General features: G+C 36.3%; 1 protein-coding gene across 1 annotated transcript in view; it reads left to right on the top strand.

Moving 5' to 3' along the window:
- LOC105162223 (uncharacterized protein At3g49720-like) overlaps positions 1–21,346 on the top strand; it is a 40,366-nt gene extending 19,020 nt beyond the window's left edge. The window contains exons 5-6 of the mRNA XM_011080217.2: positions 5,340–5,395; positions 20,942–21,346. Coding sequence (XP_011078519.2) covers positions 5,340–5,395; positions 20,942–21,094 — 209 coding nt within the window. The 3' untranslated portion in view covers positions 21,095–21,346. The remainder of the gene's footprint in view (positions 1–5,339; positions 5,396–20,941) is intronic.

Here is a 24,599-nt window from a genome sequence, read left to right as displayed (position 1 = left end):
ATTAAATGAATTTATTTCTTTCAAAATTAATTCTAATATAATTCTACCAATTCCATAGTGATTTGTGTGTGACTGTTTAGGTTCACCCTTAGCTGGACTTAGGCGTGTGTCTAACATAATTGATTAATTACATTCAACTTAATTAATTATTATCAATTAACTATTGACCAGAAACGCTTGTCACCATGGGTGATCGTTTAGCAACGGCCCATGGCACTATAGACTACGTGAAAGTTGGCGTGAACATCTAGGCTCCTGAGTTCCATACAGTATGGTGCTTCCGTCGACCATCTTCAACCTTAGTCTAGGGCATGAAATTGAGCATCAGTTCTCATCCAGTGCTTCCATTCTTCCTCTCCCTAACCCCATTTTGCTAAGGGATGTAGGTTACAGTAAATTGATTCCCAATCCTGCAACTTAGCAACATCATTTTTGTTTAGTGAAATACACCCAACACATTCGGGTAAATTTGACGATGAAATACTTGCTACCATTTAGAGAAGTAGTTTTCGTACCTCCACAAACATCTGTATGAAGGAATTGAAGCTTCTCAATTGCTCTCTATGCTTTCCAATTGAAAATGGTATCCTGATTTGCTTCCTTAATTGACATATCTCACACAAAACAATAGCTCATTTCCTTTTTCTGCATATAATCCAAGGTTGAGTAATGAAAATGCCTTGTTCCCATAGTTCAGCTTAAGTTATGCACGCGAATATGTACTAAACACTGCCTTAGCCTAATCGAGGCGAAAACTCTTGTCTTTCATTTTTATAGAAAATAATTCAACACTAAACGAGTCAGTAATAACACACATGTTATCTTTAAAGGTAACAGAATAATCCTTCTCAAGTAATTGGCCTATTCTCCACAGGTTTTGATTAATCTCAGAAACTAACATCACAAAGATTAATTTTATACATGTAGGGCCTTCAATTGCAATGGTAGCTTTGCCTTCAACCTCAATAAACTATCCATTGCCAATTTTGAATTTTGACATTATTGAATTGTCTAATTCTCTGAAAAGTGATTCGTCAAAGGTCATGTGGTTAGTGCATCCATTGTCAGTTAAGCCAAACGTTACTTCAAGTGTGGCTTGCAAAATAGGTTGCGACAAATAATTGCTCCTGCTCCAGCTCTTGTTCATTACTTGAGCCTGTTGTTTGTTTTTGCACACCTTCTCCATATGACCATTTGACCTCAGGACCTACATTGGATATCAGGTCTATACGAACGATATTTTGCTAAATTTGAAGTTTTCTTACAATGTTTGCATGGAGAAAACTACCTTTGTTGTTTTGACCTTCCTTTCCCTTATTTTTTTTTTCTTACTCTTCCCTTTTGGTTTCACTTGACCCATCTCACCTGCCTTAAACGCTCCGTCAACGGCTCGTTAAGCCCTAGCTCCTTTGCTCTAGCTCTTGCAGTGCATGCAGAAATTCAGCTAGAGATATTGTTGACAAATCTCTAGATTCTTCAAAGGAAGAGATTTTTGTTTCAAATCTCTCCAGTAAGGTCATCTATAATTTTTGAACCACCCGATTATCAGGAAGATCTTCTCCCAACAATCTGGTTTTCTTATCCTTTGTGTATATGAATTTTGAACATTGATGAGTACGTAAAACTTATGATATTAGATTAAACATTGGCTTGTTGTAAAATAAGAATCTAATTAGAAAATAAGGTATGCAACTTAAATTCTTTATTCACCCATGATCATGCATAAAAATAAATGTGAGTCAATTATGTGCATGCACTCGTGAATCAAAAGGGATGTAGGAAGATACAACATTATTGTATTTGTCTCTATATATGTCATCAAAAGATAGGAGTTGGTAACTACGATTTGTCACTATGTTAATCGAATACATAGCAGTATGTCTTCATGGACAACCAACCTATGTTTAAGAGCACAAGGACAAAGTACAACACATGTGAGTTTTAGGAGTTTCAAAAATGTTTCAGGTCTAAGGTTGTCTTAACTTAGAGAAGATTTCTCGAGTCTGATAAAAATTACAGGGCCTTTGGCTGCGATTGGTATTTCTCTAGTACTGATTCAGGGTAGTCTACATGCCAATACCAAATTTTTGTACAAGGATCCCATATCTAGAAAATAAAGACGAAAAGCTTGCAGCTAATATTTTCGAGGCACATACACAGTTCAATCATTTCATTAAGAGGTGTCTTTGCTGCAATCAAATAAAGAAAAAATAACACACTAGTGATCTAGCTTATTTTTTAGGTTTCAGTACTAGGTTTGTTATCCATATAAGAGCTTAAAAAAAAAAAGAGTGGAAAAGATATTATATACTATCAAAATAGTCTTTATGGCAAGTGCAATACATTTACTATGTGATTTGTGTACAGAGTGTGTACTTTTTTGCAGTTCGACTGTTGTAGCTAATAGTGAAAAATTTCAAAGCACTCTATATGGAAAATTTATCTCAAAGTCTGCAAAGCCTAAAGTGTTGTTCCTCTAATGATATCTATACATTGGATGCCTAATCAAATTAATTCCTATGCTAGTAGACAATTACTCCTAATAAGAGTAAATTATATTTTTGGTCTCATAAAATTGATTAATTTTCAATTTTAATCCCGTACTTGGTGCCATTGGCACATTGCATCCAATAATTTATTTATTTATTATTTTCAATTTGAGGACAACAAAGGGATTCCGTTAAAGTCTTGACTATATATCAAAGAGAATTATTTGTTCTTTCTTTTTCACTAATATAAATAGGTTATATCCTCTTTTTCTCCATTCATTTTTACATGCACAAGAAATTGAAACATGGTAGCAAATGAAGCATTAAAATATCACTGTGGACCAAGAATCAGAAACTGTGACATTCAACTTCACACTCTCTTATTCCTTAAATTCATCAGAAAAAAGCAAAATCTCAAAAATCATTTACATACCATAATCTGGTAGTGGGTTATAATTGTTTTTTGGGTCACATTGAGCCATTTAAAGTTGTCTAATCTTCCTAATTCAGTTTCTACCTCCGATGCTAGATTGAATGCAACAGCCATAAACATAATTTTAAATTTTGAATGACAGTTGAAGAGGGGTTCAAGACAAAAGAAATAACATTTTATTATTGAGGTATTTTGTAAGAATAACGACATGTGGCTCTATGCCTTCAATACTCAAACTCCTTAAGTTTATTGCATGCAACAAAGTTGATAATTTTTCATATTTTTGTAGAAAATGAAATAGGGTCGAAAGTGAAAGAACTCGGATTTTTACTAAGGTAAATTGTTTGGCGATTTGATTTTAAAATTTGTTGATTAATTAGGGTTTACTTTTCCCATGAGCCCCATTAATGACAACCCTCAGTGCCTTACGTCAATTCTTCTGTCAAGAATTTAATGAAACCCCTCTGGTTTCCCCAAATTTATAAAAAAAGGGATTTATCTGATGTAATGTGTGAATTGCATAAGTGTGGGACTAAAAATGAGTCAACTTGTGGGGATAGAAAATGTAGTGTACGCTTACTATTACAAGAATGTCTAACGCAATCTAATTGTATTGGTGTAGATTTTGCCCTTATTATCATTTCTCTTGTTCTACATAAGAAACCCTCTTCCCCACACACTGTTGTCTCCATAGCGATGTTCATCTTCTTTACGAGCATGTGTCTTGTATGCAAGTCTTCTAACGATCCTTTAGTTGGAACGTTTAAGACGAAAGTCGTAGATGCACATTTCGTTATCACCATCAAATGCATGATCTTGAGAGCTATAGCCATGCATGGCCTAGAGATCTCATCCTATCTAAAGTTTCTATAGAACATAGATGAAGAATGCCAGTTTTATGATGTGAATGCAAATAAGCAAGTTTTACTACAACGTATTAATGTTCCTACCTAACTAGCATCCTATAGTTTAGTTGGCATGTCGGATACTATATACTCCAACATGTAATGCAACATAGTAAACACTAAAGGGAATAATTGAACGAATTGTTTAAGTTTTATTTGGACGGTGAGGATTAGGAAGGGACGATAGGGTAGGTGTTGTAGGTATTCCCTTGTTTGGTTGGAAAGTGAAGGGGAAGTGGGGAAAAACACATAAATGACTTGATCTCCAAACCTCGTTACACTAATTTTAGAAAGAAATCAAAATTATTTTTAATATATTTATAAAGATAGGGCTTCATAATTTTACAAATTCAATTCTTTATATTGATGAAGACCATCAATTAGTTTGTCCTTGATCAATATTTGTAGTAGTTGTATTTCCAATTGTTTTTCTTTTCTTTCATTGGTCAATAAATTTGTCATCATTTTCTGGAAGCTTAGGCTACGCATTCTCCTAGATACAAGATTTATGTTTCTAGCGGAAGACAAAATTACACTTTTAGTTTTACAGTATGAGGGAGAAAACTTATAGTTATTTGCTACACATGTCCATTAATTCATCAACCGTCTCCTAAAATTACATTTTAGCCCCATAGGATATAGGAACAACACTTTTAGTCCTTTACATTACGAGAGTTTTGATTTGATCCCAAAATTAAAAAAATTCTATGTGTTTAGTCGAACCACTAAATCCTTCTTGTTTTTCTAGCTCCGCGAATATTTCGACAGAAAGGGTAAAAACATGGGCTTTGGAAGAAATTTGGGGCTTTTCGAGTGGGAAAGTGATCGGGAAGCTCGTTACAAAAAACAAAGGGCCAAATGTGTCGAGTTATCAGATTTTTAGGGCAAAATTAAAGCTCTCGTAAAGCAAAGGACTAAAAAGTATTGCCACCTATCCTGTGGGGCTAAAACTGAAGTCTTTCCCAAAATTTCCGTCCAAGTTGACTAACAGACACGTGTATTGCGATTAAACGTGTGAAGTTTTTTTTATAATTTTGGGACCAAATTAGAACACCTTAAAGCAAATGGCTGAAAGTGTTGCTTCATATTCTATATAACTAAAAGTATAATTTTGTAAATATTATTGTACCATTCATCTTCACCAACAAATCAAACAAATAGTATTATGGAACTTCCGATGCCAAAGTTCATCGCAACACATGCACTTTTTTAGCCAATTTATGAATTTCGGCTATAACTGTTCTCAAATTATCAATTTTTCTTTAATTACAAAACCAAAATTTCAAAATTCATTGCGATAGGACAAGAATTGCCTCATGTCCTATAATTACAATACTAAAATTGCAATTTTCCAAATGTTCCATCTTTTTCCTTGATCAACTTCTTTTCTCTCTAATCGCCCATAATATAGAGCCTGATTATTCTATCGCTAAATGCTATTCAATATGTATATTTAGGTAGTTGCATTACCTGTTTATTAATTCTTAATCTTTTTCTCATATACATTTGTAGGATATCCACACCATCAGAAACCCAAAGCTGTTGATAGAGCTAAATATGGAAGTTCGGTGAGCCATCTTCCTCATTATTCTCATAATTTTGTTATTGCTCCTTTATGCTATACTTGTGATATATATGTTATTAATATTAATTTATTTACAAGGGTATGAAAGTAATTTTTATACATAAGTCGTATCATAAACACATACACCTTACCACATTTTAAAACTCTCAACACCACTATTAATACTCAGGATAACGATTTCTAATGCAAGTTACTATTCATGATTTGACGAGACATTTCTCACTAGACTTGAATTATACCTAGATGTATTGTTGTGTCCAGGGTATATTTTACATTCTATCCCTTAGTCGAAATCACTACTACATCATTGATGCCATTTGTGGAAAAATATTATCCTGCCTTTGAGAATGCAGACCAAGTCCTGAGCTCACAATGTTCACGGGGTCGAGCCCCCTCACCTTATAAACAAGCCCCATTTAATGGAGCAGTCCTACTATCCCGTGAACAAGCCCCACCTTCGCCTCATGGAGAATCACCCCAATGCTTTCAACCTCAAGACACGATGATACAATTAACAAAAGAAGTCTTATAACGCCCTGATCCGTGATGCATCCACGCGAGTGGCTGTACAAGCGATGGCGGAATTTGCAACTCAACACCCCCGTGAATCTGAGCCCTCATTCCCCTTGCTGAAGTCAAGAATTATCTTCGGCTTTAGGGGGAAGCACAGAGGCAGGAGGAACCCCGCCCCCCCCCCCCCCCCCCCCCCCCCCAAATCATGAAAATCCTTAGTACCTTTACTGTCAAGGGCAGTCGAGGATCCTTATCTGCCCTTGACCATAGCGCCTCCAAGATGTAGTTCTTTCTCCCTCTCAATCTTAGCTGAGGCACTTCCAGCGGGCATCAAAGTATCGAATCTTTCCAAATACGATGACAAGTGATGCACAAGAACACGTGGACATACTTCTATGCTAAAATTGATTGGCACAACTTGAGTGATACCGCCTATTGCAAGGTCTTCCGCTTTATGCTTTTCAAGTTTGCTCTAGCGTGGTTTAGCCAACTGCTCATGGAAACTATTTCCAGCCTCGAGCAATTAACCCAATGTTTGTTGCGTCACTTCTCATTGATCAAGAAAGTCCAAAAACGACCACATATCTGTTCACCATTTGCCAGAAGGAAATTGATCCATTAAAAGACTATGTTCAAAAATTTGTGGAGGCTGTGTACGAGTTGGTCCATGTCAAACATGAGTTATTGGCCAACATCATTCAACAAAAACTTGCTACTGAGGAGAGTTAAAGAGTCTATAGTCGTAAGAACCCCTAGCTCTTTGGAAGACTTACTAGTGCGACTATAGAAATATATTAGGGTCAAAAGTCCAATGCTTCAGGCCATTCTCTTAGCATTAAAAGGTAGGGTAGAGAGGAGGAAAAAGGGCCGACGAAGAAGGATGAATGCAAACACTTACCTCTGACAAGGTTCACACACTACACCCCTTTGAATGCACCCGGGGGTGAATATTAGTCGTGACGGAGCAACCAGGACTGATCAATCAGTGGTCAAAAGAGATGAAAGTTAATCCCGAAAAGCTCAAATCCGACAAGTATTGTCGTATTCACCGGGACAGGGGACACACAACGGAGGAATGCCATCACATGAAGAGTGTGATAGAAAAATTAATTCAACGTGAATACTGGAAAGAATATATAAACCAGTACCCAGGAGGGCAACTCGACTTCCACTAAAACTCCAAATCGTGTCAACCTCCCAACAACAAGCGTTATCACTCTGATTTCTTGAAGCCCAGTAGTGGCGGACTTCACTAGTACGAGAAAAGTGCTAGCTCGGGCAACTAGGGGAAACCATTGGCAAGCACCCATACAAGTCCCTAATGCTAGCTCGGAGAAACAAGAGGAAATTCTATTTAGCTTGCAAGAGATGGACCTAATAAGGAATCAAAACAACGATGCTTGGTCATTTTGGCTACGCTTTCCAAATTTTGGATTATAAAAGTGCTGGTAGGCAGTGGGAGTTCAATTGACATTATTTTCTATGACGCATATGTCCAACTATGGATTGTCAATGCTCATCTGCAGAAGTTGAACACCCCACTCATAGGTTTCAATGGAGAGATGATCGAGCTATTGGGGAAACTGATAATTCTCTCGTATAGGTTTCAATGGAGAGATGATCGAGCTATTGGGGAAACTGATAATTCTCTCGTCTCTTACCCAAAAAGGCCTACAAAAATGTTTAAGCTTCTCGTGGTTAAGGTTCTATTCGCTACAAACATCATCTTTGGGACTGAGTATAAACCTCTTTCAAGCTATAGCTTCCACCCTCCACATGAAACTTAAGTTCCCCACTCTTGATGGTGTGGGAGAGGCCGTGGGAGACGAATGAATGTCGAAAGCTATGCAAACACCTTAAAGAGACCACGACAGAATTTGGACGGGAAAGCACCCGATGAGAAAAGAAAGAGAATGATAATCGACATTAGGCACAAGGCAAGGGACACCCCCAAGGATAAGAAGATCCTCTAGTAGGAGAAGTTCATTTTTTTCAATGTTACGTTTATAATAGGAAAGGATAGAATAGGACTTTAACATTTCATGCCCTAAACTTTTGAATAGTTCCTTCATGGAGCTTTGTAACTCGAACTTAAGCAATTAAGTTAACTTTCCCGTCGTAGTCTAAAACTTTTCGGATGCGCATATCCCTGGAGTTTTGAGGGCCCCTTGAGTTAACAAAGAGTTGCCTCGAACCCTGTGGTCGAAACATCATCGAGATCCTCCCCAACAATGTTGACCCTAGAAAATTTTGCTCCCCATTTTGAAGTTGGTAAAAGTTCAACTCCAGAAAATAAACAAAAACACCCTTGAGGCAACACCTGATGAAAATAAATTGTATAAGAACAAAATAGCAACTGCATAAGTACAAGGGCTACATTTATAAATAAAAAATAATGTTGATTTAACGTACCATGTTCCCAACCCTATTAGTCGGAAGAAACTCATCCCAACTTTAAAATACTGTTGAATTACACGACAAAATATCTGCCCACATGAGTGGGAAGAAAGCCACCCTTAGTACTAAATATCACCGAATTACAAGTCAAACATTCGAATGCATTCAAGAAAATTTTGAACTACATAAGAAAAACAACTACACTCCCCGTCTCCCCTAATGTCCTGTGGTGCTACATCTCGAGCAAGATTCCCCCATCCTCTTCCTCATACGACATCTCGAGATCGAGAAGCCCGATGTCCTCCTCAGTGGCTCGGCCTTTCTCACGAAGGGCCCGAAGGAGGACTCGGCGACACTTATGAATCACATCATTGTAAATAGGAGTAGTCCTATCGACTAGAATAGTCTAAAATTGTTGGACCTATGGAACTTTGGGATAGCCCCCTGTTTGGTCTTGGTGATGAAAGCAGCACCAGATGCAGAAGCCAAAAACGTTTTTCCCGTGGACATCACTCCCTTAAACCGATGCTCTTAAACAACAGCGTTCTCTAGAGCCTCATCCCTTTCCCCCTTCAGCTGGGAGAAGTTGCCCTCACGCTACTTCAAAGCAATCTCCAAACACCCCATCTTGGCCAACGTGGTCACAACAAAAGTCTGCGAGAGAAAAACAACTATGCCAATAATTCCAAACATAGTACCCAAGTAAAGTGATGACATAGAGCATATACCCGAGCTATGTTCTTGGCCTAAAACTTGTTCATTTGCACTTTCGTAAGATCAACTCATCTTTACTCACAACACCGTGGGCGCGGTACTAGTAGACGACACCCAATCCACCCGCTCGCCCCTGTGGCGCATGTGCCACCTCATGCATTAGAGGGAACTCCTCGCGGCCTCGTTTGTGGAGGAGAAGAACAAACTACTTGAATGGAGGGGAGAGGGCTAGAGCGGCCACCACTAGTGGAGCTCCTTGGAGCTGCCGTAGTGTCTGGTTTTCTCGCCCGTCGTTGAGCTATTTCGCTCGAGCCTCCTTTCCTCCCTCACGACTACCTTCCTCATGCGCATGATCTTGATATCAAGCTTTATACTTGAAAGCAAGGAATAAATGAATAGAATGAGATACCAAATTCTAATAGTTAAGCAACAACTAATAGTATCAAGTTAAGCATCGTAAAACAATTCCAAGTGAATACTGGATGGAAATATTGTGCAACGTCAATCATGTGGCTATATAACCCTGCCGACATAAAACCCTCGCGGTGTTTCCCAACTCCTTATGATGATCGATCTTGACGGACGTGCTACTCCACTTTATGGCCAACCTGCAATTTTTGTCTCTAACGTAGAAATTTTTCTTTCCAAAAACCCTTATGGGAAACAAACCTGTCCAAGAAGCCACATGCCTTGCATTGATAGAAGTAGAAATGTAGCTCGTCATCAATAGAAGAAGACAACTCAGCCAATACCATAACTATACTTGGTCAGCCCAACACCTTTGAAACTTCAGCCTCCTCATTCTTGCCATCAACGTTCTCCCCCTTGCTCTTGGTTTCCTCCACCTCACTCCCAAATTCATCATTTTCACTCTCGGATTGCTCCTCGCGCACTTCCCACCTTCGCTACCAGATACGACCTCCTCCACTTGTTCACTAGGCTTAGACCTAGTTGAGTAGTTCGACTCAATGTTAGACATGTCCTCTAGATTCTCACCTGAGTCAAAAGGGCACTTAGGCAAACTCATAATTGCAAAAATGCAGATTGTGTGAATTACCTTCTAGAAATGGAGACTGATCACCCATGCACCATTGGACAGAAACACTCAATATGTGGAAAACAAATCACACCCCTTTTGCCTCCAACCCTGGGCGAGGAAGGGAGGCGCGCTCCCCTAGCTCGATGCATTGCCTGGAGCTGAGCACCTTGGCTAGCTCGAGGTAACTAGCCCCCCAATCGAGTGAGCGTACCTCTCCATCTCTACCGCGCACAAGCTGCCTACAAGCCCCACCGCCGCGTTCTCCGGGTGACCACCACCAAAATCCTCCCCACCATCTCCACCAAAACCATCCCCACTCCACATCTCAAATAAAGCAAAATGGAAACACAATGCAAAGTAAAGTAGCAATGCTATCTAAGCAACAAAAATAAAATAAAATAAAAAAAGAAAAAAGCTAACTAGGGAAGGTGGAAAATTTACCTTCGATAGCCATTTGAAAATAGTGGAGTGTGGCAAATGGATGAATGGGAGAGGAAGCAAATGAAATGAGGGGGTGGGTAGAGAACAATTAATGATTTCCCACCCACGAACTCCTATATATTAAACTCAAATCATTTTCTCTCATGCAATTGCTTACTCTAGAATGAAATAGTACACCAGACATTAAATATTTCGTACGAGAGTGGGGGCTATATGATGTATATATTATATTCACAAGGGTATGAAAGTGATTTTTATACACAAACTACATAATAAACATATACACTCTACCATGCTATAAGTCTCTCAACAACACTATAAATACTCAAGATATCATTTCTCAGTGCAAGTTACTATTCATGATTTACAAGACATCCTCCACTAAAAAAAATTCTCTCACTAGACTTCAATTATACATGGGTGTTTATTGTGCCCATGGTAAATTTTCCATTCTATCCCTTACATGAAATCAATACCACATCAACTTGTATTTTGGTGAGGGTTAGGAAAAAGATAAAATGCTAAAACAGAATGAGGATAATTTCATTAGTCTATTCTCTAAGTTAGCCACTAAATTAAATTTTTGATATTTCATGTTTCCACCTTATTAATTTTGGTCTAAAAAATTCTCTTAAAATGATTAAAATTTGTCTTGAGCGTTAATAGATAGTCTAAACTACGAACAAACCTTTTTGGTCAACTAACAGTGAAGACTATTTTTAATTATTTTAAGAAAATTTAGGGCCCAAAATTAATGAGGTCAGAATACACTATAAGAAAATAGCTTAATTGCACCGAAATAAAATTAGGGTTGAGCTAATTAACAAATAAACCTCTCGTTGCTATTCTTCATTATCTAATACATGAAATTTACTTGTTATTGCATTTTAGCAATGAGAATTTACTTGCTAATAAATTTAGCAATGAATTTTTTATAATATATATTAAATATTGTAGATTAATAATGAAAGTTTTACTTTCTAATTAGTTTGATGCTAAATTTATTGTCAAATTTATTTGTAGCTAGTGAACCATTTTGTTATAGTAATATGGGGAATAAAAATTGATTTAGTAACTAACTTAGAGTCCAGAAATTGAATTCTGTCAATTGAAAGGTATTATAATTTGAACTTGGAGGTACTTATATAGTTTGTACTTTTTTTTCTCAGTAACATTTAGAAGCTTTAGTTGAGTGGCTTTGTTGCTTTCTTATTATTTGAAATAAATCGATTATAATTATTCATGTCAAATATTTAATTCTAACAACAACAACTAGAAAAATCATACACTGATCAACAATATCAGATAAATTATATTTAAACAACACTTATTATTATAGTAGAAAAACAATACCTACAATGTAGTAGAACCTTTAATTGAGTGACTTTGTTCCCTTTGAAGATATGATTATGTAATGCATGTGTCCTCAAGCCCTCATACTTAATACTCCCTCATGTAAAGAAGGGTATAAGTATCAACTTTTTCTACGAAATAAAGAAGGCAATTATGTATGGTTAAATTGCATTTTTCGTCTCATTAGATAAGGCTGTTATCACTTCTAGTCCCATGCTTTACTTGTTCGACACTTATGGTCCTAAAGTTTCCCGAATTTTAACTATTATTTCATAATGTATCCATTATGCTTAGCATTAGGCCGAACATGCTTTTGAAATATATTAAGACCCCATAGATTCATACCTTGCTTTGACTGCTCTATTTTCGGGTACTCCAAGTCCTCGATTTTACGAATTTCCTCCAACCGCACTACCACAACAGATGGTTTGTAGGCACTTGGCTTCTTCAGTAACAAAACAACACAGCCCTATTTTGTTTCCTACCTTAGGGCGTAAAAAGGACTCCAATATAGGGACTTAATAGAATTTTGGACAAACAAATTGAACAAAAGCTTTACTTTTATTGAAGAAATATATGGAATATTACATAGATATTATTCTTCTATTGGAGGAGACAATTGTTTAGTCTCTCATATGATAGAAGGCTTGACTCATTGGGGAAACCCCCATAAACTAAGAAAATTGAAAATACAAAGACTCAGAATTTGAAATATTCTGCTTTGCAGAGTTGGAGAAGTTTTTCTAATGATCCCGATCTGCTTCATTGCATCCTTATTTATAGGCGTCCGCGGACTTCAAATTCAGACTCCAAACTTGTTTTATGATGACGTTGTCATCATCTTGTTTCTTTCAAATGATGTCACTGCGTTCGTCATTGACGCGTCCTTTTCAGTTGTTGGTCACAATGGCTTGTCGGCCATGTGATTTCTAGCTGGCTTTCCTACTTTGCTGACTGTTGGCCTTTGTCGTTTTCTGCCGATAATCTTATTCTTGATTTTTTACATCCTTTAATTTTTACTTCTTTTTGTAAAAAATTTTATTTTTCCCTTGTCTAGGTCTGGTTCGGGCTTATTTTGTGTGACCCGAATTTTTATCCCAAACAGGGGGTTCTCCTATTTTTCATAGTAAAGGCATAAATGGTTATGCCTTTTCCCAACATGCAACATGTTGCATGTTTTCATCATTGTAGCTTCGGTTGCCAGCAGCTTATTTTCCCAAATTAAAATCCTCTTCTTTTCAAATAAGCTCTCTGCGAAATTCAGTATTTTTTTCCATCAAGGAATTTAACAGAAATGATCCATTCACTTTGTTGGAGAAAATTTTGAATTGATATTTGACTTTGTCCATCTCAATGAGTCAGAACCAGAATTCCCAAGCTCTTCTAGTAGAGATACTGTCGTCCCAAATGGCTGATACTAGGGGAGCTTCTCCTAAGGCAGCTTTGATTTCATTGAAAGCCACCATATCTGGTCTCTGCAATTTCATAAAGTGAAATGATGGATGAGACCCTTTTCCTGCAGTTTCTAGAGCAACTGATACGAAATTTATCTGTAGAACTTTTCCTCTCTTTAGTTGGAGGTTATTTTGCCACGAATCAAAAACCGCCCCACTAATCCACTCGGGAAGTTTTAAAATTTCCGCAGAACTTGGCGACATAATATGTACTGAAGCAAGGGCTCCAAATCATACCATTATCTGACATCCTCTTGTTTCGACCATCTTAACATCCAAATCCTATTATATTTTCTGGAAGTTTCGGTAATGATCTTGCCTGGATTCACTCCACATGCGCGATAGTCCTGCCAAGTAGAAGAAGATATCAATTCGTACTATTGACCTTAGAAGTTCTTGTCATTGGCCTAAGGCTAATATCTCCCTCTTTAACCCCAAAGGTGCTGGGTTGACTTGAATCCTCAAGAGTTCGCAATTCCTGTGACTCATTGTTGCCGTTTCACCAGAGTCCGCTGATGGTCTTGTGCAATCGGTACTTGAATCCAACGCTATAGGTTTAGAGCCCTGCACTCTAAAGGCATGTTTTGGGTCATGCTCCCTTAACTCGTGAGTCATCCCCGGAGGTGATGCCTTTCGAATTGGTTCTCGTAAATCATTTTATAGTGTGGTGGATGATAGTACTGAACTCCTTATGGAGATCTGGACTATGTCTATATTAGCTCTTTGAATTTGTCTGGCAATTTAGGCATTCACCGCTAGCTGCTCAAACTTCTTGTCAAGCTCCTTGTGGTTTTCTTGGAGGTACATAAGCTTTAGCATGATGAAGTTTGCTTCAGATGCCTCTATCTCTCATTAGGAAGTTTGCAAGAATATTTTTATGAGATTTTATAATAATAATATTGGCATTCAACTTGCCATCTGATAATACAAGTTTTCTCTATCTTTAATTCTAATTTATTTTTTAAGAAAGCCTTAACATTAGTATTATCAACCTTTAAAGTAAATTCTTAGCAAGTAAAATAAAGGTCATTTCTTAAAATCCTTCCAAACCGCAAAAGAATTCTTTATCGTTAATTTGCCAAACTTTGACTTGTTGTCCTAAGAACAACCCTCATGTATATCTACAATGTTCTTTCCTTGTAGCTGTTTTTTCATGAGCACTGGTGCCCATCTATTATCGTTGACGTTTGTGTAGACTATCAATTCATCCTTATCATGTGATATAGCAAGTCTTGGCAGGTTACTGTGGACCTGTTTCAGCTCACGAATCCTTTTTGGGTGGATTTCTTCCCATTTCCACTTTGAACTTTCTGTTTCTTTCAAAAGTGGTCGAAAATCCTTCCTGTATCTTGCAAGATCCTTAATGAAGATACTTGCAAAATTAACAACTCCAAGAATCTTTGCAAATGCTTCTTGTCCTTGAGTACATTTGAAAAATTGCAAATTTTCTCCACAATATGGTTTTGTAACTCAATTCTTATTTCGTCAATAAGAACTCCTGAAAATTCAATTTTATTGACAGCAATAGTAGCTGACTTCTCAGAAAGTAAACCTTCTTTATGACATGCATCGAAAATTTTTTCAAGATGTTTAATATGTTCTTTCATATTTTTAGATGCAATTAGTATGTCATCAATATAGACAAACATGAATTAGAAATAATCTTTAAAAAGATTATCCATTTTTCTTTGAAATATCTAGGCTGCATTAGCTAAACCTATTGGAAGCACATTCCAAATATATTGTCCCTGAGGTGTGGAGAATGAAGTAAATATTTTTTATTCACTCTCCATCTTAATCTGATAAAACCCAAATTTGCAATTGAATTTAAAAAACACTTTTGCTCCTTTAATGCAATCAATTAATTGTGCTCTACTAGGAATGTAATAACTATCAAGCTCTAATATTTTATTAATACCTTGATAGTTAATTACCAACCTGGTTTTACCTCTTTTTATCTTGCCACGGTATCTTACCAGAAACCCAGGTCTATAGTATATAGAGACTCCAGGTTCGATGAGTCTAAGACTAATATTTTCTTTGATAATCATCTGCACATCATTCTTATCTTCCATGTTCATCTGGTAGGTTTGTATCGAACGTACTCATACTTGCATTATTGTTTGACTTTCAGAGTAGCCTTAATCTTATTCCTATCCCACCAGGCTAGAGGGTTTTCACTAAAGTTTCTCTGGATAAGTTTCTTGATGTTTTCAAGCAAAAGCTTATGTTCCTTCCTAATCTCTAGTGATTTCATTTCCTGTAGTGTTTCTTTAAGGTTCTTAATTTCTTCCTTGGATTCCTGATAGAAGCTATCACTGTCGATGGGTCCCTGTTGCCTGAAAGACAAAAGAACCTTACTAAATTTCCTCTTATCCTGGATTTTTGGATAAGTTAATCTGGCATTGAAATCACCACGTTTGTTGCGAAAATTTGTAGGCATTATCCTATTAAATGCCTTTTGCTCTTCACAAAACCTATATTTCACAACCACAGTTAGTAGTAAAGATTAATAGATTCCTTTGATTATCGTGCACATATCTTGGAAATATTTGAATGAAATTGTTACCAAGCAAGATATCGGCACCTGTATGATGAAAGTAAATAGGAGGTGTTTTTACCTAAACTTGGGTGATCCAAATGCTCCTCGGATCATGATTTTGGCTTCTCGTATTCCCTTATTAAGTATTAGGACTTTTCGCGAAAAATCCCTTCCTGCAATAACGGATAAGGTTTCCCTTGCTTCTTAGGAAAAACTCCAGGTTTTGTCGTGCAAATCCCTAATCCTGAATCAATAAAACCTGTCAAATACTTTGACTTATACTAATCATACAACATACCAACGGATATGTATATAGAAAAGGGACTCGTCATTCAATCCTTATGGTAACACCATCAAGACTGAATTCCATTCCATTAGCTTTTCTTCCCCATGGTTTATGATCTTCGAGAAAACTTAACCCCAAAGTCGTACTCCCATTTTCTCGTCCTGCAACACCTACAACTAGGATTTCATGGCCTGCTATTTCTAACATGCCTTCATATCTACCAACAACGGGTTGCTGGAAATGATATAAGTCATCAAAAGGAAAAAAAAAATTCTTTCTTAGTGATGTCAAATATAACTTGTATTTCTTTCCATCCTTAAGGGCATCTAGGTTTTACGTTATCTACTTTCATATCTTGAGTTAAAGCTTTTAATAACCCTTTCTCTTTTTCTTTCTAGTCTGTGATCCTATCTTCCAAAAAGGACATTCTACTACTAAACTCAGTTCTCGAGCTAAGTGTTCTATCTAAAACTGGGTAATCTTTTATGATAATATCAACACCACCTATTTTAGGTATCCTTATTAGATCTGGTGACATTACCATAGAAAATTCCTTGAAAAATCTAGGAATCTCCATATACTCTTTCCTAAGAAACAAATCTGAATGATGTGTATTGAAAAGGGCATATGTAATTCTATAGGTTATAGAATATGGTCTATTCCCTTCTTTCATTATGTCTTTCCTTTTAAAATCTTGATGAAGGGTCAAGACTCTACTGAAATCTTGGCTTGCTAGGTTGTATGCAATTCTAGAATGAATGTCAAACATTAATTTTCCTGCATAAAGATTCCCTATCATTGTTCAAAGACAGCCATCTCTTAGATTATTGATTCTTCTATCCATTATAGATAAATGTATTTTTGAATCAATTCTTAAAAGTTGCTTTTATTACTACTTCAATAGTTCCTATGTGGATCCATTTCATAGTAACAACTACTTCTTCTCTAAGTTTATTTAATTCTTCAAAAATTTCATCTTTAGGAATTAGTTGCATGTTCATCGCAGTCACAACATGTTCCATAGGTATAGCAAACTCACCTGAACTTACTTTATAGATTATGTGATGCTTCCTTTGGTTCAGTCCTATCTGGTTTAGGACTTTCCCAATTCCTCCAATCCTAAATCCATCATATGGGTTGAGCTTAGAATCTTGCCACATGATTCTTTCCATAGTTTTATTTGAAACTGTCATTCTGGAAAAGAATTCTGATAGGCTTTTGGAGGTTTGAAGCCTATCTCCCTCGTTGTAATTATTCTGACTCGGTTGAAGATCGATCAGAATCAGTCTCTATTTCCTCCTCATAGACACTTTCATATGATGGAAGATTTTCGAATTGGTAGATGGGTACCAAATCGCCATAGTAGACTGCATGTAGAATATCATCCGTGGCTTCAAATTTTCTCAGTTCACCACGTTTCTGCGGGCATACGGGAGATATATGTCCTCTTGCTCCGCAAGTCCAGCAATTGCAGTCTTTGAAACTTTCATTGGCTCAGATATGGGCGCGTTAGAAATTTCTCCTTGTAGGGGTTCTTCTAGTGAATCTTGCATCTGTTCGTCCAGATCCTTAGGATGAAACCCTTGTTGGTCCTGTTTTCTACCCAGATTTATATGATATGAATTTTGACTTGGACCACCATGATCTTCGTTGGGAAAAGGTTCTTCTGGAACTCCTAGGGTAGGAGTCACTATTTGGCTACCTCCTTTTCCTTGGCTCACTTGATTCTCCTATAATAGTTGGAAAATCATTGTTATCACAACAGAGAGGAATTCGTTTGATTTTACCTCTCAGTCCTTTCATGTTTTTCTGGATGGATGATTGATAACACCAATCCTTCAGTTTGTCTTTAAGGAAAGGCATTCTTGCAGCTGAATCTAGCTGCCCTTTAGGTACTTTATATGACTAGATTAACATTTTTCTACATGGACTGCATATTTTTGCAAAAAAGATTGGAGCTGCTACTTCTGTTGTTACTTTACTCTGGAAGGAATACTTATGAAACCAATAGATGTATTTATCTACTGCGCAAATACTTCATAGTTCAAGGTTGAAGAGAGCTTGTGTATATTCTTTAGCCTTTTCTGCTCTACATTCTTTGAAATAACCATCTCTGATGAAGTGTATCTTGATAAGCTTTCCTAGCCGGTCTGCTATCGCGCCTTTTAAATCTCCGACAAGGATACTAGCTTTGGTATCTTTTGGGGTATTATCCTATCCGATCTTCACAGAACACTCTAAACATAATTCCACCAGTTTTATAAACTTTTCTTTGTCAAGTTCTAAGGTAGTTGTTCCTATCTTGATGGCTGCAACCCATTCATCTATCAACTTCTCAGTATTTTGAAAATCGATAACATCGAGGTTGAGTGTAGCACCATATGGATGCAAGGGCTGGAGCATGGTCCTCGCCCAAGGTGTATTTTCAAGCACTCTTCTCGGATTTCTTGCTAGATTTTCTTTTAGCTTGGTTCCCACGACCGTTGGAGTGGCATTAGTGTGGAAATCCGCACTTTCTCTTATTGGATGATCATGTGGAGCATCATTGGAACCTGTGCTTCCCTCCGGCGGCGATAGTGCTGCAGTGATTTAATTGGTTTGGACATTGACTAAATCCACAATCCCGAGTTGGGAAAATGATTCTGCTAATTCTTGTAAATCTGATAGATCTGCCCTCGTCACCTCCACTATTTTACAGATCTGATAGATGTGATGATTAGATCTTCTCTGATCTTTGGATTTGGAATCTCCGTGGCCTTCCCCTTCTGATGTAGAAGAGGTACTGTCCCAAGGGCGTCCCTAATTCGCTTTTATCTGGATTTTGATGTCTCAAGGTTCTCCCTTTGGTTTCTCTTCAGATCTGCAATTTCTACCTTCAGATATCTAAGGTCCTTCTGTAGATTGGGAAGGATTTTAAGGACGTTGTCCACCTTCTATTTTCATAGGTATATGAATTGACCTATGCCCATAGTTTTGAACTGTCTTTTGTATCTCCCTCAGATCTTGGGAGATTTTTGAGGTATCCAGTTCAAGTTATTTCCATTCAGTTCCTTTAATCATAATTTTAGAACTGTACTTATGCAGGAATTTACCCATTCCGCTTCTCTTGGCTGTGATTCTACCATGGACTTCAGTGAAGTGTAAACGCCTTACTGCAATTCCTGGTAGGACCTGTCGAACTTCAAAATTCCTCAGTCATTCTTGTTCTTTTTCTGGTGTCAGAAATTCGGGGTCAATCCTCTTAAGACCGTTGTAACATTTGTCAAGAATTTTCATGAGAAATTCCCTTCTTTGTATTTTTAGAATTTGAGAATATATCTTGTTCTCATTGTAACTTGAACTTTCATTCGGTTCAATTTTCTCTCAAAGAGTTTCCTCCATTAGTGGATAAATAATATCTAAATATAATATAGATAAATATTTTTCAATAAACCTAGGCTCTGTTACCATTTTTTGCGAGCATTAGCATGCAATTAGAGATGAAGTGGGACTAAATGTGCTAATTTCATAAAACCTATGGAACTAAAACTGTTGGCCCGAAAAGTAAGGGACCAAAAGTGAGAACTACCCCAATCCTACGGGACCAATTCCGTCATTTCCACATTATTTATTGGTTTATTGCTACATTCTTTTGCAGATAAAATTGGAATTTTAGTTATCTAAGTATGGAGGACAACAATTTTAGTTGGGTAGAAATTCATTTTGATAAATGTTTTGTTTGTAATTTAAAAATTTCATACATTGAGGAAAAATGACCGGTACATAACCAGCTTAATTGAGTGACTTTTCTAGGCAATTTTGTTTTTAATGAGCAAAATTTCAAAAAATTACAAGACAAATTGGCGAAATGAATTCATACAGTACTAAAATCGCTAACCTCATAATAACAGGACCAGAATTACAAATTTTCCTCCTTTGTTATCTTACAAATTACATACAATAAAATACATAAATTATTTTAAACTCTAGATTTTGAGAATACTATGAATTTGAATGAGATGTGTCATTAATGAGACAGTCAAGAGTTTATTGTTAGAATGAAGATATAATCAATGGGTGAATAGCAATTCATCTCCTATGATATTAAAAATGAGCACATTATCTTCCTATGAAAAATATATAGCAATTCACCCCCCCCCATACTTTTTAAAATGAAGCAATTTACTTCCCTGTATAAGGTGGTAAATTGCTTCGTTTTAAAAATGATAGGGGATAAATTGTTGTATTTTAAGAAAATATGGGGTGATAAACTATTTATTTTTTTATAAAAGGATAATTTGCTCATTTACAATATCATGTTTGTATTTTTCCTTATAATCACTGATCAATTCTGCATTACTTCTATGCATTTATTTTTTCAATGGTTTCGGCAGATTTAATTATCATTCCATTGTTCGGTTTGGAGGATGTCATTGAGACTGTAAGAGGACAAATATTTGTAAACAAATGAAAATAAAAATTCAACATCCTTTATTTATTTATTTTTTATTTGAGGTGATAATTACATAATTACATTAATATCTCAATCAACTAACAATACCTCAATTTGATTAATACACAAATATTCTAGGTCCGATAAAATAAATTACATTAAAACTCATATAAAATGCAATGTCCACACATATGGTAGAATTCGAACTCATGACCTCGAATTTATTCATAAAACGTCAGCCTTAACCACTAAACTAAAACTTCATTAAACATCCTTTCTTGGACAAAGGAATTAGCTCCTATTTGCTGTGAAATCTATTCATATTCTTCTAATATTGATGCCTTGTCTTTTTCAACAGGTTAAGTTGAGGAACTCCACCTGGTGGACTCAATATTTGGTTCATTTGAGCTTAGAAGAGAATGAAGTAGCTGGAAAGAAATTTGAGCAAGCTGCAGAGAAGGTATCATACAGCCCACATTGCCAAATTTTTCATCTCCAACCATACCATTAACGTCCAGATACAATGCCTTTGGTACTGCATATATATATTGGATCCATTTGAGGATTCTTCAACAGAAACTTACAAAAATTTAATGTTCCTCCAAAAAATTGTGTTCTTATTTTTTACTCATTTAGTCAGGAAACTTGTGACTTAAACAACATATTCAGAGTACTACTTTTGTATCAAACATATAAGATTTTGGTAATTTAAATTAATGCAGTGGAGGAATACGACATGTCACTGTAATGTATTGTTCGATAATCAAATTTGCATTGTACGTAGCCTCTGTTACTATTTGGATCGTTCAAGGGTTGGGTGGATTTTGCTAATTTTTTTGGCTAACTTGGGTAATGTTTTTTATTATATCATCTAAGTTCGACTTTTTTTTTATTTTTTTTGAATAATTCGGTTACAATTATATCCTAATATCATACTTGATTAATCTATAGTCAATACGTATAACATTTAGCTATGTCAATTAAAATAAATAATCATAGCAAATAGTCATTGACCACGGCTACACAATCGCTTTTGGCCGTGGTTTTAGCAAAAATTGCTAAAATATTTGTCATGATTTTTTTTTTATCATGGCAAATAATTTTTTCAAGGTGGAAAATCTAATTTTTGCATCGACTTTATTTAAGCGTAGTGAATAATAGTTATTTATCACGGGTTTTAGCCATATCCATTAATATTATAGCCAATACTGATTTTTTTTTTCTATTGATATCAATAGCGATATCAGATATCTATATCTAATCAATAATTATTATTAAAATTGATTAACAAACCATACGTCGATGGAGTTTGAACCATAAACCTTAGAGTTACGGGGCCTCAGCCAATTATGCTAATCCAAGTCCGACTTGTTCATCAGTAGAATCACGCTTTATGTTTTGATTGGGTTGATGGTAGTTGCAATAGATCTTGCTTCCAATATTATGGTGTTTTAGTTTTGAAAACTTGTAAATGACATGTACATTATTTCAATATTATGCTATTTCATTTATTCTGCCTTTTATATACTAAATAAAACTTGTGATCTCAATTAATGAGTGCTTATTTGAACATACTCTTTTCTTACTTATATGTTAAAACAACAATTAAGAAAGTAATCTTTGTAAAACGCAAGCATTAAGTTTTAACATCTTCATAAGATCCATACTTAATGTTGTAGTAAAATAACTTCGTCTTTGAAAATACATAATTACATCAATAATTTTGTGAGATTATGAGTTATATCACATACCTTTAGAGGTAGTTTATTTTAACTACTAATATTGCACTTGTTAATAAAACTAAAGGAATTTAATTACTGATGCTACAACAAAAATTAAAAGATTAGAAATAAGAAAGATTGATGGGTTAGCCCGAACGATTATAACTAGATCAATTATAAAATCATAATCAATACGAAAATAATGCTGTGTTTTTCTTTTTTCTCCTTTGTTTTTTCTTCCGATGGAGCTCATATACTAATTTGAAAAATTTATTATTCATTGTCGTTTTGATGCATGGGTTTGAATTGCGCCTTGGAACCGCCTAGATTGATTTTTAGGCTTTATTCATTGAAGTTAATTGCGGTAATAACTGTTGCATGGAACGTGTCCTAACTTATAGGCCGTTGAAACATGGTGAATGGAAAATTAAAAAATAAAATTATTTTATCAGGTTAAATCATAACAAGTGATTGGTTACTATTTGTGATGCATAACAAGCTTGTGACACGTGGATGATGGTTGATGGGGCCCAATCATCATCCAACCATGTTTAATCAACCGAATAGGTGTGTCCTTCGAGCGGAACTCTTTGGATGAAACGATGCATCCATTTGAGTGAAATGGTATATCCTTTGGGTTAAATGATGCGTCCATGCGATGAAATGTTATAATCTTTCAAAGGAATCTTTTCTAATTGGACATGTCCATTGGATGATACCTTTCCAACTTTTATAAATAGGTTTCTCTATTCACTTCATTTGGACTAGTTGATTTCATTCAACTGAAAAAGCATTTTAGAGTGTTTCAATGTGTTAGCAATAAAACCTTGTTGTCTTTTATTAAGAGAGTCCAAAATATTATTTGGTTCGCTGTTTCTCAGAGTTTGTGGTGCTGCTACTTGAGATTGTAAGTCGTTGCCACTTCTGTTTGCACCAAAGCGGGGCAATAATTTTCTTAAAAATAAAGAGTCCAACTCTCGCCTCGACTTCATAATACACAATTCCATCCCTTAATTTCTCTACAACATATGCTTTACCAATTGGAGTCAATCATGTTAGTAACCACTGCCTTGAAACTGAACTAACATTCTAGGCTTTATTATTTGGAATTAATCGTGCTAGTAACCACTGCATTGAACCTGGACTAGTTTTTAGGTTTTATTCATTTGGGGCAATTATTCTATTTGATAATGAAAACTATAATTTGATTATAGAAAATTTAATTTATAATTTTGTTATTTCATCTATTTCCCCATGAATTTCAGATACCAAGTATGACATGTTTCCAGAAGCAAGTTTAGAAATTAGGTTTTAGCGAGAGTACGATTGAGGACTTTTTCAATCTGTCGAGAGGCAGGGCCTAGCCTTTCCTGGTGGGGGACTAGGTAATGTCTATGTGATTTTTTGATATACAACGATGTTAATTTTAATACAAAATTCTATTTGATGAGGGTGATTTATCTAAAGACAAATTTACCCCTCGTTATGGATAAATTGGGCTGCCAGTTTGGGAAATCTTCTAGAAAGGTAAGAATCCCACTAAGTACTCCTATAGCAAACATAACGTCAGCAATAATTAGGGGATATTAATTAGCTGCGATCTTGGAGCTTGACTTAAGCACAATTACAACATATTACCATTTGCCAAATACACTATGGAAAAATCTATAAATATGATGGGTTGTATTCATTAGAAGGTAATGTTCACACATACTAAGCAATTCATTCTATCTACCTACTCTATCCCAATATCTAGATCCTTACTTGGGCGTCGGAGTCTCTTCGTCGGAGACCAACCCGACTAGCCTAATTGCTTTTGTGTTCTCAGGGTTATCAATTTGTTCGAGGAATTGATCTAAATCGTTGAGTGGGCTCGCGACCAGATTTCTTGGACTGATCATTTGGCGCCGTCTGTGGAAAGAAATTTTTTGTTTTTAAAAATAACCCTTGGGAACATGGAAGGAGATATAGGAAGGAGAGGACCACTAAGCCGGTCATCCAGTTGACAAAAATGGAATTGCAACAACTGATAGAAGAGGCTGGGAGAAACGCGATCGTGGCATACGAGCGTAGAAGAACAACACCCCTCGAAAGAGAAGGTACCAAAAGAAAACTGTTTGGCGAGAGAGAACCAGAAAAAATATCTGGAACCAGCAAGAAGGACCTTGACAGGAGTAAGCGCCCCCCGTCCGAAGTGAGTTCGAGCAGCGAGATTAGAGCCAAGTGAGGGGGCCTGCCTAGGGGTGGCAGATGAGTCGAGCCGGCTCGCGAGCTCGGTGAGCCGGCTCGACTTTG

The sequence above is a fragment of the Sesamum indicum genome, linkage group LG5 (genome assembly GCF_000512975.1).
Source record: "Sesamum indicum cultivar Zhongzhi No. 13 linkage group LG5, S_indicum_v1.0, whole genome shotgun sequence".
NCBI lineage: Eukaryota > Viridiplantae > Streptophyta > Magnoliopsida > Lamiales > Pedaliaceae > Sesamum > Sesamum indicum.
This window is presented reverse-complemented; position numbering and strand designations above follow the sequence as displayed.